At 26.4% G+C, this 18,878-nt stretch overlaps 2 protein-coding genes across 2 annotated transcripts in view; one reads left to right on the forward strand and one right to left on the reverse strand.

Moving 5' to 3' along the window:
• Positions 1 to 18,878, reverse strand: part of LOC109601308 (tyrosine-protein phosphatase 99A) — a 106,868-nt gene that overhangs the window by 47,951 nt on the left and 40,039 nt on the right. The gene's annotated exons all lie outside the window — the stretch shown is intronic.
• On the forward strand, positions 12,296 to 13,064 carry LOC126265720 (uncharacterized). Its single transcript, XM_049968125.1, has 5 exons — positions 12,296 to 12,343; positions 12,394 to 12,607; positions 12,675 to 12,710; positions 12,874 to 12,951; positions 13,005 to 13,064. The coding sequence occupies exons 1-4, from the start codon at positions 12,325 to 12,327 to the stop codon at positions 12,938 to 12,940; spliced, it is 336 nt and encodes a 111-aa protein (XP_049824082.1). The 5' UTR covers positions 12,296 to 12,324; the 3' UTR covers positions 12,941 to 12,951; positions 13,005 to 13,064.

Genomic DNA, 18,878 nt, shown 5'->3' on the forward strand with positions numbered 1-18,878 from the left:
AGTCATTTTGGTGCCAATTATTTTTCAACTTTACGTCCATATTATTTTTATTCATACAACTTTCCAGCGTTTACTCTCTTATTTGACAGGCTCGTTGAGAAAACCTCCAACAATAGTCTTTATGCGGCTATCTTATCACTCCTAACATTGACCTCCCCTTTAATATTGTGATGGATCTATCTTTCTTTTATTTAGATATTTGTATCTGGATAAACTAGATTAGTTTCTTTTAATCTGGAATTCAGCAGTTTCCTGTGAGTATTCATTGATTAAAAAAAAAAATGAGGAATTATTAAATCTACTTCAAAATCATTATATTTTTCTTCATTAGACGTAGATGTTTCCGTATTACCTTTTGACGGCACAGGAAGGATCTAATGTGTATTCCTTCAGGTCTTATTGCTGAATTTAGACTGGCTACTCCCGTCTTTTATTCCTATTCCTTTTGTATTTTCGAGATAAAAATACCAATTATTGTGATGGTTCCGTGGTTCTCTCCAAATCATCAAATATCAAACTTTCTGCCTCTTTCCCATGATTGTCCACTATCCCAAATGTTTTACATACGAAGTATCCATGTCCTTATAAAGTATAAATATGTTTTTTCACTTTCTTTCCAAATGTATTCACCACGTACATATTTTTCTCAAAAGATATCATCATTTTTACTGTTGAATTTAATCAGAACTAAATTCAGTTAACTTTTATTCTAAGAATTAGAAAATACATCTTATTTATGTATTTTATCAAAAAATCAATTAAATGTCTTAAAAACTAGAATTGATAGACGAAATCTGATGAGAAGATGTCTTCACTTCTTTACTTTACTAATATATTAAAAACTAAAATAAAATCAATTAGTCTATACCTCAAAAACTGAAGCTTATGTACGAAATTTGATAAAAATGTATAATTTTTTACTTATAACTTATATCAGAACAAAATTAAATTAGTCTATATCTCAAAAACTAAAACTGACAGACGAAATCTAATGACAATTTTGAAACCAGTAATTTGTTTCTCTACACACATTTCATATATTTAAAAATTCAATAAGCTGCATAGTTTATTTTAAAAACTGCTTGTATTTTGTAATAAATATTATAATATATTATATTTATAATAATATACATTTATTGAATGCATATTTTTTGTCCTAAATCATTTTTGACAGAAAAATAAGTCGTTAATTGTTAAAATGCATAAATACTAATTTATTAACGATTAAAGAAGGCCTGTAAAACAATTTAATTGTTGTATTTTATATTTAAACAATATAGATAACAATTAATGTGTGACAGTTTAATAATTACTCTCTTGATTATGTATATTTATTGATTTAATTTTTACTTTTATTTAAATCATAGAATAATAATTAATATGCAAACTATGATGTACTATAAATAATTACTGTTCGCTATCTAACGCAAACAAATCAAAAATGTGCACTGCAAAAAATAATATATACATTTATAATTAAACAGTGAGGTGGATAAAAAAAAAGAATAATTAACTCCATATTTTCAGTACGAAAGTTAAAACTTAAATGGTAAAGGATATATCTCGGATAACTAGTGGTTAACAAAGAAAAATGATCGTCACTGTTTTCCTGCCGGGATCAACGGTTTTTTAATTTATTTATGGATTTTTCAATTTTTTTTTATGAGTAATAGTTGGAGAATCATTAATCTCACGTGTTCGCGATGACTTTATAAATCAAGATTTGCGGAGGAACTCCCTTCACTGTTTGATAAAAACTAATGAAATATTACGGTTAAACGACCTAAAAATTATGACAAGTGTAAAATAAAAGTCGGACAGTTTAGAATATTCGATACTCGAAATAGATTTAAAGCGAAATGCGGCGGATGGATAAAAGCTACCATTAAAACTTTTCGAAAGCTTGACGTTTCAGGAAATTACGATTTTTTCAGTAAACACATAATTTTTTCCACTTTTTATTAAAACCTACAATTTCCAGGATATTCCAGGTGAGGCTTAAACACATATCCCATCCTTTTGAATATCCAGGATAATTCGCGGAACTTCCGGTATCCTTTAATTTTTTGTCCGAAATCAAAAAAAACAGTCTACTTTTTTGATAAAAGTGCACAATTCAATTGTCCAATTTTCTGTGGAAAACTGCCGTGGTTTAATTACTGAGGTATAATGAACGAATTTAATTATGTTGTTAAATTAAAAATATATGAGGAAACTTTTTTTTAACTGTAGCTTGGCACTTGTTAAACCTTTGAAATTATAAATAGGATTCATAATTACTTGTCGGGAGCTTTTTTGTATATGCCAACTAATTGAATTTTTTTATCTGTAAGGAAACCAGGCTTTGTTATCTATAATTAATATTTAACTCTAATCCGAAACTAACCAAATCAATATTCTGTTAACACCACAATACCCACTTGATAGCTCATTAATTATACCTAACAAATCAGTTGTAGCACTATTTTGAGAATTTCGCATGAATTTCCTAATGTTAACCAGTAATATTAGCAGTACTGCAATTGAAAATCGTTCCAGATGGGAATAAATTAATGAACTTAAATCACTAATTATTGTAAAATATATTTATGTTTTGCTTTAACATTTTATGAGATAACTGCCCGTAAAATATATTAGTAATTATAATTTTATGCGTTCTACTTAACAATAGTTTAAATTTTGAAAACTAAATTTTTGAGAAATAAATTATGTCAAATTTTGTACATATAAAAGTTTTACTGAAGTACTTTACGAAATTAGTTAATAAATATTTTAGTAGAGCATTAATGTTGTACTGAACTTCACATTAATTTGTTTAAATAAATAATTTTTGTAATTTTTAATTACTGATATTGTTTTTGCTAAATTTAATTTAACACAATTTATTTTAATATAATTTTAGAAAACCTGTTCAAATTTTTTCATGCATGCAATTCTCGTTTATTCTCTGTAAAATAAAATTATTTAAATAGTTTAAATTGCCAGTTTATATTCCTACAATTTTTGTATTTGTTTTAAAGTAATTCAATTTTGTTAAAATGTGTTTTACTGAAATTTTTTATTAGATAAATAGAAAATTATAATTTTTTCTGCTTTGTTTTTCTTTACGTTAGTGTAAAATTTTAACTTCATTTGTATTTACATTTTTTTACATTTAAAATAGTGATTTAACACAATTTATTTTAAGATTAATTATAAGAAAATTTTCAATTAATAAACTAAATTCTATAAAAATTTAAATTCTTAAAAGTTCATTTTTATACAGTTACTAAATGTGATAAAACTTATCGTATTTTATTGAAACATTTAATTTAGTTATATAATGGTTTAGAAGCTCGTTAATGTTTAGTATTAACTTAATTATGGTTTTTATGTTATACTTCACATTAGGTAGTTTAAATAACGTTCCATTTTTATATTTTTTTATTTATTTTTTTTTACACCCTGTTGTTTTAGAACTCAATTTATATTAAGGTAATTTTAATTTTGAATAATAATTTCATATTCATTTTTACGCCTCTTTGTTTTTTGGTATTTTAAAAATTTGAGTATTTTATAATATTCAAACCAAATTCTATAAAAATTTAATTTTATATAAATGTTTTATTAGTTATTGAATGTGATAAAAACTCTGTTTTACTGAAATATTTTATGAAATCATTATAAAAATTATATTTTTTATACGACGTTTAACTATATATAAAAATAGTTAATTTTGTTAATATTAAATTTAGTTAATTATGTTTTTATATAATAGTTTACATAACACTGTATTATTGAGTAATAATTTGTAATTAATTCATTTTAAGATAATATAATTTTATTTATTAAACTATATTCTACAAAAAAAAAAAATGCTTTTTGTTCTTTAAATTTAATATAAGTTAATTTATTTTAATATAATTTACAAATTTTATGTAAAAATCAATACCAATATAACAGATTTGTAAATGTTGTTTTTAATATTTAAATTTGTCTTTTTAAAATATTTTAAGAGATAAAATTGTACTTTTTGTCGTTTTTTTATATATTAGTCTAAATTTAGTTTTGAGTCGTAGTAGTAGTTTTTTTTATCTTTTTATAATTGAAATAATGATTGAACACAATTTATTATAAGATTAATTATAAGAATTTTAAGTAGTTAAACCACATTCAATAAGATTTGTTATTTCATTTTTAAAGTTAATTTAAATCAATTTATTTTAAGATAATTTATAATAATAATGTTTTTTCAGTTCTCGTTTATATCCAATAAAATAATAAAATTTAAATATTTCAAATCACCTGTTTATATCTATAGAAAAAAAAAATTCTATTTGTCAAAATTTGTGTTTCACTGAAATTTTGTTTAGTCTAAATTTTAATTTTATTTATGAGTGATAATTTGATAATCAATTTTTGGTTTTTTTCTAATTACTTTAAATAATGAGTTAACACAATTTATTTTAAAATTAATTATAAAAAAATTGAGTAGGATTTTAAATTATTAAACCATATTCTATAAAAGTTTAATTTGCAAAATTTTATATAAAGTTTGAATGTGGTAAAAACTACGTTTTAACTGAAATATTTTACGAGATACAAAATAGTTTAGTACCTCGTTGATTTTGTTAATATTAAATTGTGTTAAGTTTTTTATGTCTTCTTTATGCTTCCAAAATTGTAGATAATTTACAAAGAAACTGTTCAGATGTCTTAAATATTACAAATTATTAATTTATAAGTTATAAAAAAGAATTAATTGTAATTAGTTAACATTTGTTTTACTAAAATATTTTATGAAATTAGAAGAAGAGAATTTTATATAAAATAAAAATATATTTTGTAAAAAAAATAATCTCATTATAGTTAAACGTTTAAACATTTAACGCATTTTCCCTTTTAATTTTTGATAGTTCAAGCTTTGGCACCTTATTAATTTTACAATAATAAGCAACTCAATTATCGTGCTACTCTTTACGTAGTGACTGTGTAAATCTGTGAAAGTTTCGTATTAAATCTCCGATTACTTCCTCGAAAGACTCCCGTAAAAGTAATATTAAAAATGCAGCATTCAGATCAGCGTTGCACTCGTAAATAAATGTTTCAGTGGCTCGTGCAAAACTTTTATTTATCATTTTGGAAGTACGACGGTAAATATGCCGAAACTTCTCCGGAGTAAACTGTACTAACGTGAGGTAAAATGATAGTTATGAGCCGTAACCAACTCCTTGATGAGTTGTAACTGAAATTTCACCAACTTCACCAAGTGTGTTTCATTAGGGTTAATTTATAATAAACTTTGTTAATATGAATTTTATATTTACGAGGTAAGGTGGGTGAGGTAAGTTTGCGCACGACACACTTTTGCCGAGGAGTAAATCTTGTTTAAATCTGCACCGAACCCTTTGCACGAGCTGAGATGTCTCAATTACAAAGAAGAAGCGCATCATTACCTTGTATTCGTTCGGTAGATCAAAGAAATAACGCAGTTAGCCGAGTTTTGTTCATCTAATTATTACGACATGGGGAGCATCTTTTATTTTTATTTAACTCCGCATTGACTTGCATGACTTGTTTGTTAGTCGACTAGATCCGGCAACGATAATCCTTGCATTTTACCAAAAGATCCTATTTCAACCTGAGAAATCGTATCCAAGGACTTAATATATAATATCTATGAAAATTGAAGTGCCCCTTTTTACTCGATCTCCTTTCCGATATCGCGGAAACGGTTCGGCTTGAAAAATTATCAAACCCGAATCTAAACTAGGCTCCCGATAACAGCTTATCGAAATCAGACACTGCATTTAAGTTTTCAGAACCGTAATGAGATGGGCTTGTGTGTAAATCCGTTGCGAAAGGATGTGCCGCACGAAATAACGAACGAGACGATGCCAATTAGTTTGTCTACAAGTCAATTGTTGTCTTATAAATTTTAATGTCCCGATTGCAACGTGATTGCTCGACACGACGTTGGAATATAGTTTGGTGTTTAATGAAAGATTGTCACTGTAACACACGGTAAATTAAAATAAACTAGTTTCGGCTGTTATATTACGAGTTTTGCATTCGAATATTCTGGGCGATTCAGAAATACTATATATAGGGGGAGTGTGTTGGCACAGATATTCCCAAATCCGTTGAACACACTTTTCTGATAAATAAGTAAATATATATGTTGTATGTTTTTGTGTACTTACCTCCTTCATCTGTCATTACCAGCACCGTTGTGTTTGGGCCAAAGCCCTCGGGATTAACGACTTGTAGGGAGACAAGATATTGTGTGTACGTTTCCAAATTTTGAATTGTGTGACTCTGAAATAAAATAATGACTAATTAATTATGTTTCGTAAATTATTAATAATAAAACAATCAAGTTTCACATATATCTTTATGTTTTAGTGTTTTTTTTTTATTAAAACAATGTTTAAGTTCATTTTTGTTTTCATATTAATTTACTATTTTATTGAAACGTGACCATTTTAAAATATAAAATATAAATAATATAAATAAAAACAGAACAAATATATTATTCCTATTAATAAAAATATTAATTTTGATTTAAACTAATACAAACTTGAACTAAATAAAAACTGAGTAAAAATATTTCAAGTTAAAGAAAATTCTTATTCTATTTTTTAAAGATTACTTTTATTTTACAAATTTCTGTCAATCTGTTTCTGTTAAACTAAATCTCTAATTTTAAAGAGATTTTAAATTTTTACATTAATTAAAATAAAAAATTCCAATTTGGTTGTAACTATTAAAAATAGAAATAAAACTTAAATAAGTAGTAAAAATATTTAAAATTCATATAAAACATAAAATGACAACAATAAAACTAATGGAGAAAAAATGTTACACACAATAAAATAATCTTCGTATATCGAGGAGACGTTAAATTTTTATGTTAATTAAAATCAACACCATTTTTTTAAATAAATTAATACAAAAATTCATGTTTTTGTTTTCTGATGTTTTTGAAATATTACTTTTACAATTTTTTTGCTGTTTTGTAAGTATTATTTATGAATTTTAAATTGAAATTATTTATAGGAATAAAATTTTAATAATCATTAATAATATTTGTCATTGTTTATTGCTATTTTTGAAATATTTATTTGTCTTGTTTGCAATATTTATTCTAATTTATAGTAAATATAAACGTTAATTCAGTTTTAGGTCTGTTTCCATACATTCGTAAGCATTTAAATTGAATTCCAATATGATTGTTCTCCTCTACAAATAGGAAGTTAATAAATTAAACTAAAAGGTTGATTGAAATGTTAAATAAATATACATAAAATTTAAATTAACTTTTAATACCTTATTTAAATTAAACGTATTGTTGTGAATTATTGAAATTTTTGTTTAATATGATGAACCCCATTATTTTATGTTAGTCCACTCTTTTTCGTCTGTGAATATGTTTTCAATTAGTTTAAAATGATTAATTGTTGTAGTTTTGTTGCGTTTTAAATAACAAACCAGTGGAAATAAAAAATGATATTTACTTTTTGTATTAAAAATACCTGTGGCAGGAATTTTCAAGTTTAAAGTACACATTGAGTTTGCCGGTTAATAATTTATTAAAAAGGGCTCCAGACATTCATATCACATATCGAACATACATAATCTGCTTTGTAACATTTAAAATATAAATTTTATTTCCGAATAAGGATTTTATTATGTATTCTATAAGTTCAACCTCTTATTTTATAAGAATATATGTGTGTGGAGGAATATATTACTGTGGAAGTGTAAAAGCAAATCGAAACGCGAATAAAAATATATTGGAGCTGTGCAAAATCTACCTATCAATGTTCGCAATTTATGTGCCACATTTAAATAAATTCAATATTATTCAGATGATTATTCACGTAATTTGGTTAGGTTAAATGCACCAGTTGAAAAGGTATTTAAATTGCCAGACGATATTTATCTTTTTGAATTACCCGAAGTACACAACGAATTATATGTTTACACGACCAAACTACTAATAGGCACGCTTTCAATAATGTTTCAGCCGCAATAACAAATTTATTTTAATAGGTTTCACTGTTGGTATTGGGGGGAAACGGGGTAGGTGTTTAAAAACGGTGAAACGTTACGTACCTCAACAGACGGATCCCTGATGTAAACCTCTTGGAAGGCCTCGTTTCCCATGTCCCTTGGCCGATAGGCGATCCTGTATCCGAGGAATTCGCCGTGAATTGTGTCCGGCGGTGGAGGCCTCCAGCTTACATGGATTGCCGATGCTGAAGTGTTGTGAGCCGTGGTGATTATTGGCTTCCCCGTCGGAACTGGAATCAAACAAAATACCTATACACCGATTGTTACACCCGAACTAACTCGACGCTTTGCACCCGGCATCCATTTCTGCTATATTCTCGGCTGTTCATTTTTATTATGACGAAACTTTCTGAATGTTATTTCTTTTTTCTTATTTTTACGTCTTCAATGTAAATTCAGTTACAAATCTAAATAAATTTTATACATGTTTTTCCTAATGGTTTGTGTCCTTTTGAAGCAAACAAAAATTATTTTTCTTTTAAACTCAAATGTTTTTTTTTATAGAAATAACAATTAAGTAAAATTTATAATATTATTAAAAGTTTAGGGCTTTATATAATTTTTATTAGTTTTCTCAAAAGTTTTATTATTGGTGAGAGCTTTTAACTATAAAATATTATTGTTTATGACAACCATAAAATTATTTTTAGTTAGAATTGTTGAATATTGTTGATTTTGATCAATTTATTATTCATTGACACATATTTATTAATTAAATAAAACAGTGAGGTATAAATCCTAGAAAGTTAACAAAGAAATAATAATAAGAAAGAATTCACTAAAAGTAAATCGTGGGCTGAATTACGTTAGTCACGCAAACGTGGAAAACGTAGATTCCTCCCCAAGACAGATAGGTGTATATTGTAATCAAGAATCAATTAAGATTTTTTGTCAACTAAAATAGGAAAACGAGGCAAAAGAAGCAAAAATTGTTTTAGGTAAATGTTTACTAAAACAGAGAGAGTATTAATAAATATGACTCAAAAATAAAAATAATTAACTACCAGCATTATATGTAATTACAAATATTAAAAAGCTAAAAGTTTTCGATGATAATGTATATTTTATTGATTTATATTCTACCAAAAAATATTGTTTTCAATTCTAGGATGAATAACAATTAATCATTAAAAAATTATAAATAAAAACAATTGATTATCAGAATCACATGTAATTAAAAACTTTAAAAAGCTTCAAGCTTTTAATAATATTGTATAATAATATACATAATATTGTATATAATAATAGAGAAAAACAAGGCAAGAAAAACAAGAATTTTGTAGAAAAATGTTAAATAAAAGAAAAAGGTGTTTTAGTCTTAATAAATATGAATATATGAAATAAAAATAATGATCAGAATTAATAAAAATTAACTGTCAGAATCATTCGTATATAAATATTTTAAAAAGCTTCAAGCTTTCAATGATATTGTATATTTTATTGATCATTCAATATTATATGTAATTAAAAACTGTAAAAAGCTTCAAGCTTTTAATAATATTGTATATTTTAACCTTTTATTCTTTCTATATTGTTACCAATTCGAGTTTGAAGGCAAGAAGAGCAAGAATTTTGTAAATAAATGTTGAATAAAAGGAAAAAGGTTTAGTATTAATAAATATGAACAAAAAATAAAAATAATGAACTATCAGAACGAATAAAAATGAACTGTCAAAGTCATACGTAATTAAAAACTTTAAAAAGCTTGAAACGTTTAATAATATTGAATATTTTTCATTTTTTTTATTTCTATCAAAAAACCACTTCGAGTTTGAATAAAAAGGTTTTTTGTTAACTTCAAGATAAAAACAAGGCAAGAAAAAAGAGTATTTTGTAGATAAAGTTAAAGTAAATGGAGAGATGTTTTAGTATTAATAACTATAACTCAAAAATAAAAACTATTAACTATAATTTATAAATAATAACAATTTTATTCTTATCATAAATTAATATTTTAAAGTACTTGAAGAAACTATTTCAAAATTTTAAAAAGCTCTAAGCTTTTAATAATATTGTAATCAGTTAAATAACTGATTTTTATTTTTACTAGACATTGTTTCTAATACAAGTTTGAATAGAAATATTTTATTGTCAATGTCTACAGGAAAACAAGACAATAATCATACGAACTCAATAGTAAAAATTAAACATTATTGTTTCCAATACGAGAATGAACAACAAGATTTTTTTGTCAGCTCCAAGACAAAGGTGCCAGTCAAATGGAAACGAAATATATAAAATCTGTTTACGTGGCACTTATTTTAGTTTTGCTATTAAATTTCATGTGCAATCTTTTTATGTAGCTTTTTACAATAAACCAGATACAAGTTATGAAAAATTTGACACCCTTCCAGTGTTTCCAATATAACGCAAAAAATTGATCATCTATATGAAATTTGATTTAGCAGGTGTAAAAGATTAAAAACACAAATTAAGTTTTGTTCTTAACAGAGTAATAATACCCCACCCCCCTTTAATATATAATAGACACTCGGTAGATTAATATCGTTGATAAGTTAGAAGCTTGGTGACTGAAACTTATTTCAGTTACCTTAGTCTAAACTAATAATAATAAAAATGTTAGTGCATTAGGCAGTTTCTCACTTGTACTCAAAATAAATAAAACATGTTTTCAGTCAGGTTATAGCACATTGTGGGATAAATCAATATTTATTTTATATAGGTACGTGAAAAATATTTTTAAATAAAATTTACTGCTCGACAACATGTTGCGGATAAATTTTCAACTCTTATTATATCAAGATCGTTACGGCTTCTATACCAAACAATCCAATTGTACTTTCTGACAATAAATAAGAAAAATATATAAATCAAAGCTTTTTCATTACTTTCATAAACATTACCCTTTGTAATAAATCCCATAACATAAATTGGTACTTGCTATTATGTAAATTAACGTGTTACAACATGACATGATGTTTAAACATACTTCATATCCTATACACAGTAAATGAACAAGCACAAAAATACATTTTTGACGAAGCTAATTATGTATTAATACAATAGTTTCATTGTGTCCATATTGGTGGAGTATTTTTATTTTTAATCTGCATTAATTAATTTCACAATCACTGTTTTTCAAATTACGAACTGAAATGTAACCGTTTTTGTTAGCATATTTTAAAATTAAGACATAATAATTGATTAATTACAATGGCAAATTTAATAAATTAGTCAATTAGAAACATTACGCACAAAAATATAATATTAAATTAACAATCACTTGTAACATGAACACATTGTCTCATACAGAAATGAAGTTGGACCACCAGAGTGCACTTCTATTAAAACTTTCTTCAAATGAAAATATTAAATTGTTAATTAACATGTCTGTTAGAGAATAATGCCCATTTCATTAATGCATCCACTAAGCAAAAGCTAAACCGTTTTACCAGAATTATAAATTTGTTAATAATATATAAAGTATTTTCCAACCCTTTAATGATGCTTTTATACATTTAAAGTTTATTTTACCCCCAGTTTCTAGTGTGTTAACATTCTTTATTTATTTACGGCGATTTAATTATTTTATACAATTTACCTGCTAAAACGTTTTCAACCACATATAAACCCCTTCCCTATTGAAAAACATTGTTTAATTCATGATACAATTCTCCCCATTGATTTTTTATGAAACACTCATAGACAAGTGGTGTATACCTGTCGGGTACCTTTTAACTTTTCCATTAAAACACAAGAGTCAAAAGTTTGGAAGTTACTCAACGGTACAAAGGATGATTTAAAAATAAAAAATAATTCAACTGGGAAAAAGTACGAATTTATAATGAATGTTTCGGAACGGTGAATAATTTACAGCTTCGAATTGAATTTTTCCGTATTAAATCGCCGGTTGTAAAATATATATACATACATACATCTGTGGTTTTTACATTACAACTCCCCATGGCCGGATAAATTGGTTTTTATATAAACGTCGAGGGTGTCAGAGTGGTACATCTATATTTTTACTTTACAATCCGGATATGCAGCTAAAACGTACAAATATCTTACACATTTTGCTGAGACGTTTTTTGGGAATTTAAATTTCGCGGTCACATTGACGAGTGACAGATGAAATAATTTTAAATTGCGCGCCTCAATTTTGTTGAGGGTATGTCAAAGCTACTTGTCACTGTTGATTTAAACAATTGCAACTCAAGTTATTTATGTTGCAATTGATCCTGGGCAAAGCATTTAACTGTCTTTTGGCTCCACCTGTAAGCAAGTAGCTGAAAACACATCTGTCAAATGACTGTCAAGATGCAATGTAAGTAGAATCATGCAATTTATTATTGTAAATAACAATTCTATTTCCAGCGCATTTTGTTAAGATTAATGAGCCGGACGAATATACCGGAGTATCACATTTTCGGTCTTTTTTAGTATTATTATCTCTGCACTTAGTCTGGTTATTTATACTTTTGTTTCTTAACATATGGTTTATTGGCGTCGAAGTGCAAGAACAGGATATACTGGATGAGAATAACAACGAGGAAGAAGATAATCGCACAAATGTTTTACGTGAGCAAAGGTAAACTAAAGTTTATTTTTAGCCTAAATTAATAACCTTTATATATAAGTAATAGTTATTTTAATAGGAATGATCTTCTTGAATTACAACGTCGTTATGATGGGTAAGCTTAAGATTTAATCATTATCAGATAATTATACTCGTAAATCATAAAATAGAAACAACAATAATAATGATAATTCAGAAGAGGAGCTCACACTATTCGACATATTATCTGTTTGATTATTTATTGTTTATGTAATGTCACCACAACTTTCGAATTCTAGGATCAACAACACTTCGAGTTCAGATGAATATTCACAATATTCAGATCATTCACCTGATACTGAGTAAGTAGTTGCAGAGTAAGTTAATTATTTGTTGTAATAACTATTTATTATTAAAACTTACATTTCAGTTTGCCTAACGAAGATGATTATCTTTTATTTTATATGTAGAAATCGATAATTTTCTGTTGTTCATGTGTTCATGTTTGTTTATAATGTTATCATTAGAACAATTCGATTTGTTAATGTTTCAGGCTAAATTAATTTAGTTATAATTAGTAATGAAATCTTAAAAGACTGAATAAGTTAAGATTTTTATAAATAATGCCTGTTACTTGTTAATCAATTTTATGTTGTTTGTTATTGTTCTGAAAATTTTGTTAAAATATATGTTTAAAAGTTATGAAAAACCATGTATTTATTATAAAATGAATAAAAATGTTAAATATTATTAAATATTTTAGTAAATCATTGTTACTAATTATGTTATAATTAAAACAATTGCGCAGTAACGCTAACAAGTACTCGGCGACCTCTTGTGATGAGTAGCCATACCTTTCAAACGTCACTTTGATTTGAACGTAACAATTAGTTTATTTTAAATAAACAGACTCACTTACAATTTTTGATATAGATATTTAAAATTATTTTTATATACGACAACGTTTCTTGTTGCTCAAGATCTTGTTACTATTTTGAAATATTTGTTATATTATAATTAAAACAACTGCGCAGTAACTCTACCACGTGTACAGCGACCTCTTTTGCTGAGTAGCTATACCTTTCATACGTCACTGATTTGATAGTATATATATATATATATATATATATATATATATATATATATATATATATATATATAAATTAAATTAACAATCCTCTTAATAGTAAGAATCTATATTATATTATTGAATAACTCACTTTCAGAGAGAAAAAAGGAATCTTTTTACTACAGAGAAGAGAACAATAATAATTAACATGAAACATTAAAGTCTAAATATTGCTGACACATAAGATGCTCCTGAAAAATGGTTTACAATGTTATTAATAAATACAAAACAACTCGCTCAATTAAAAATACAATAAGAAACCGTCCTAACAAGAAAACAACTCCTCTTATATACAGACGAATTGAAAAAATCAGTAAACGAACTCCTTTCTTCTTTTCTAAGCAAATAAAATATGAATTAATTTATTGATTTATGCAATATCAATTCATATCAAAAGAATATTTGAACAAGACTAAAGATTGTTCAAAAATATAAAAATTATCCTTCAGAATTTTGGCTAAGAAATTTTCAAATGACCCTTCGATTTGGAGGTGACAATTTATTTTAAATATTATTGTTCTCATTTACCATCTTTATTGTTAATTAACAATAAGTTTTGTTCTTATTACTGAAGACCAACTATTAAAATGAATTGAAAAATTCTTAAAATTTGCCATAAGAGCTAAATTTATTATTTCAATTAGAGTAGTTTTTGTTTTATCTATAATAAAATCAAAAGATGCAGCAACAACACTTTATAGTGTTCTCATTTTGTTCCTTAGATCTGGTTCATGATCCTGAACGTCTAATAAAATATTCAGTATGTCACTTTGAAATGCTACTATAACAGAGAATAATTATTAGTTCAAAATGTATCTTATCTCTTGTCTTAGAATATTATGATATTTCCTAATCTGAATGTTATTAAGGTATACATTTTGCCTTGTATAACTTAATATTATAGACAGATATAATTTTAGATGCGCCCCACAGTATGAATATCGAAGTGGATAACGAAAGACGAATTTAATAAAATAATACGAAACATTATTAAAATGAATCATTTCCAGTTGATTCGTCCCTTTGTTTTTATCATGTTCAATATTTAAATATTTATAGACTGAATCAATATTAATTTTCCAGGCACATAAACATAATATAGACCAATAGTTTGTTTAATTCAATATAAATTAGTAAATTAACCTGAATCACAAATGCATTAACTGATTTTTTCCACGTCGCAGACGAAAATTATATGCTGCACCCCTAACACGTTTGTACTATTCCCTAAGGAAGACCTGCACTTTACTTATTTGTCCATATAAATTTACTTATACCCAATAATGGGAATTTAATCCTATTCTAATCTCCCACTATTGACCTCTTTGTGTGAAAATTACCCCAGAATGACACCACATCAAATTAGCGTTAATAACTTGGAAAATGTGTAAACAAACAACGTATATTATAGTCGAGTCGTAGATGTGTACGTGTCGTTTGGAATTTTTGTGTGGGACTTCTGAACGAGATTTAATATAAAGTTGTGCTTGTTGAATACTAAAACAGATTCACCCACGATTCTAATCGTCGTTTAATAGAATTGATACAAACTTTGTTAAATACAATTTTATCACTTCAAATCTCACGCAAAATTTATACATTAATTGCCCGAATTCATATGCTTAATATAAATTAAATTATTATGTTCGGAAAGTTTTGGGGCGCGGTGCTTTACGCCGTTGTTATTTATGAGTTTTTTAGTTTTCCCCTGATTAAACTTTATTTCACTCTTATACGCGGCAAAACTCCGGAGTCTCTAAATTAATTTTTGCACAATTTGAATGCCGCACAATTATTTGTGTTGTGCCAACAAGATCTTTGAAAATCGATGCAATTACATTAATTACGCCGATTATAAGGGCGGGGGAGCGTTTTAATGCTAAAAACTACAAATTAAAGGCTCTTTAAATTTTCATTTTTAGATTTGCCCGGATTTCTGCCATCGTTTAGCCAATATTGGATACAGTGAAAGGGTTTTAAGCCTGATTAATTGTATCGAATAAAAACGATGTAAAATATTTCACGTGCTAATAGTATATTTAGGGACTCAGATGTGTGGATTATTGTCCGGACTTCGGCCGATAAATTTCGAACCTCTCTACAAATTACAGAACTAAAATTAAATCTCCGCTATATCCTTGATATTTAAAAAAAAACACACATATTAAAGTGGTTCCCGGTTCACTTTTTTTATACGATTTTCTTTTGTTACTTTTTATATAATGGAGGAGGGAGTTTTAATAGAAGAACAAAGTTTATCTCTCTAGTAGCACAGACAAAAGTTTAGTAGGATGCTCTTTAGGCTTTTTTTTTTGTCGAGTACACATTATCGCCGTGTCTCTGCAAAAGGTACAAAACTTGAAATGCATATGAGAGAGGGAATTTAAGTTTCCTCGTGGCAAAAAAAAAAACAATTCCGGGCAGATAAACTTTGTTAAAATAAAACAGGATTGGCTCAAAACATGCTTTCACGACTATTATAATTAATTTAGTGGATGGGGCAGAAAAAGGCTAAAATCTAAGTCTTTTAGTACCAGAAAAAAAAAGGCGGAACCAGAACGGGAACGTTAATCGCATTAGGGTCCAAGTTCGGTTGGAATATTGATTTGGGAACGCGTAAACCTGGCACAAGACAAGCTTTTCGAACAGTTATAATTACGGATAAATAGTAGTGCGAAAATAAACCGCAACATTCAATAGACCGTATCCAAGACTCATTATCTGGGTCGGTTACATTAATTTGGATATCAGTCGACACCACATGTGCCCTTTGTTGGTAGTTTATAAATATTCTGATAGTTAAGAATTTAATCTGCAAGTTTATTATTTAGGCGTTTATGTAACCGACGATGAGCCAGTGAGAATGTAATTTTGAATAAATTGCTCATAATGCAACCGAGCTGCAATATTTCAAGATAAATGTATGCTCCCTAAAGGCCAGTTTAAAATATGTAAACATGTGTGGTATGAACTCACGCTAACGATTATCAGCCAAAAGTATACAAACGAATCATGTTTGGTTCGTATCTTTTGAAATGGAGTCTTGAATGCGCCTCAAAAATATAAAAGACCTATAGAGAAATGTGATCGTTGGCCCATTTATTAAAAGAGAAGCGTTACTAAGAACTTGAAAGAGACCTTTCAAGAATTTAACTATTAATTATCGAGGGATCTATATTAAAAAAATTTAATAACTTAATATTAAGTCAAAACTTAAATAAATAACATTTATTTCTTAGACCTGGCCCATCATTTTGAGCGTCTAATAAAATATTCAGTGTCACTTTGAAATTCTATTATGAAAGAGAATAATTATTAGTTCAAACTGTCTCTTGTCATAGAATATTATATTTTCTAATCTAAGTGTTATTAAGGTTTACAGCAAATTATATATTATAATTATATAAATAACACAAGTTTTAGACCTGTTTGATAATGTAAAATAAATCATGAAATTGATTGATCTCTGCAAAACTAGATATTCATTTTAAAATGAGAAAAAAATATTTATTTATTTAATTTAATTATTATTATTATTTTAATTAAATGAATATAATTAAAAGAACTGCGCAGTAACATTAACACATGTGTGGCGACCTCTAGTAATGAGTAGCTATATTCATAGATGTTTAAATATGTTTGGATTCATTTACATTCATTTTTGTTGTTAATTGACAATAAGTTTGAGAACAACATTTAGAATAATTTATTGTAACAATTTTTAAAATAAACTGAAAATTTCTCAACATTTGCTAAATAATCGAAGTTTATTATTTCAATTAGATTTAATTTTATGTTTTAGCTATTATAAAATCGAAAGGATTCTACAACAGCACTTTATAGTCTTTTTGTTTTATTCCTTAGTCCTGGTTCATGTTTCTGAACGTCGAATGAAATATTCAATAGGTCAGTTTGAAATTCTACTGTAACAGAGAATAATTATTAGTTTAAACTGTTTCTCTTGCTTTAGAATCTTGATATTTCCTAATCTGAATGATATTAAGATTTATAGGAATTATTAAGTTGATACTAAGTTAAAACTTAAATAAATAACACAAATATATATTTATAATGAAATATGATGACAAACTTATGGTTTAATAAGATAAAATATATAATAAACAAATGAACATTCTGACGATGTAAAATACAAATAATAAATTTAGTTATTAATTATACATAAAAAGTATAATTACAAACTTAATGTTTAATGATGTAAAATAATTCAACAAATGAATAATCTGATCTAGAAATTTAGAATTATTTTCCCTTTGCAACAACTATTAAGATGTACTAAGCAATTCTTAGTATTGGTTATAAAAACTAAGTTTATCATTTCAGTAAGATTTAAGTTTTTCTTTAATCTATTATAAAATTAAAAGTATTCAGCAATAACACTTTTTAGTATTTTCATTTCATTCCTTAGGCCTGGTTTATAATTCTGAACGTCGAATAAAATATTCAGTAGGCTAACAGAACATGAGCACAAACTTCTTGTTTAATGATGTAAAATAATTTGAATGTTATAAAGCTATATAACTATTAATTATCGAAGAATCTGTATTAAAAAGTCAAAACTTAAATAACTAATACGAATCTTATGATAACAGACCGTTTGTAATAAAATAGGATCACAAATTTGGGGTTTAGTAATGTAAAATAAATCAGCAAACAATTAAAAGGGAACATGGCCTAAAACTGATTTAAAAGAATGTTTACATAATGTCATTAATACTCCTTAATTTCAGGCTCTCGCTTTTGAATTCTGTCCCGTCTAATTATATATTCAATCACGCCAATTACATTTGAATGAATGTTGGTTGGGATTTGGTAAAATGACCCTCGTATAGTGATTCAATAATTTGCCCACGTTGAACTAATGTATATACAAATTAATAATTAATAATGTGGTGAAATCGGTTAATAATCGTAATAGGATGTTCGAACCTATTTAATGGGATCATATCTAAATTAATGTATTTCACAAGGTAATGCCTTTAGAAATGCTTTTCAGTTATTGTAAAAAAATAACTTACTAATCAATGATTGTATAATATTTTACGAAAATAATGATAAATTACTAATTAATATCAATCAAAATTTTATATTATTTTCTTATAAGGAAGATGATTTTAAATAAAGAGAACCGACGACTTGTTAATGAGGTGCACGCAT

This window comes from Aethina tumida, chromosome 1, assembly GCF_024364675.1.
Source record: "Aethina tumida isolate Nest 87 chromosome 1, icAetTumi1.1, whole genome shotgun sequence".
Taxonomy (NCBI): Eukaryota; Metazoa; Arthropoda; class Insecta; order Coleoptera; family Nitidulidae; genus Aethina; species Aethina tumida.

Excerpts from the sequence above, each read along its gene's own strand:
- LOC126265720 (XM_049968125.1), top strand. Across the intron at positions 12,608-12,674 it reads AATGTTTTACGTGAGCAAAG|GAATGATCTTCTTGAATTAC; the intron begins GTAAACTAAAGT and ends TTATTTTAATAG. Across the intron at positions 12,711-12,873 it reads TTACAACGTCGTTATGATGG|GATCAACAACACTTCGAGTT; the intron begins GTAAGCTTAAGA and ends TTCGAATTCTAG.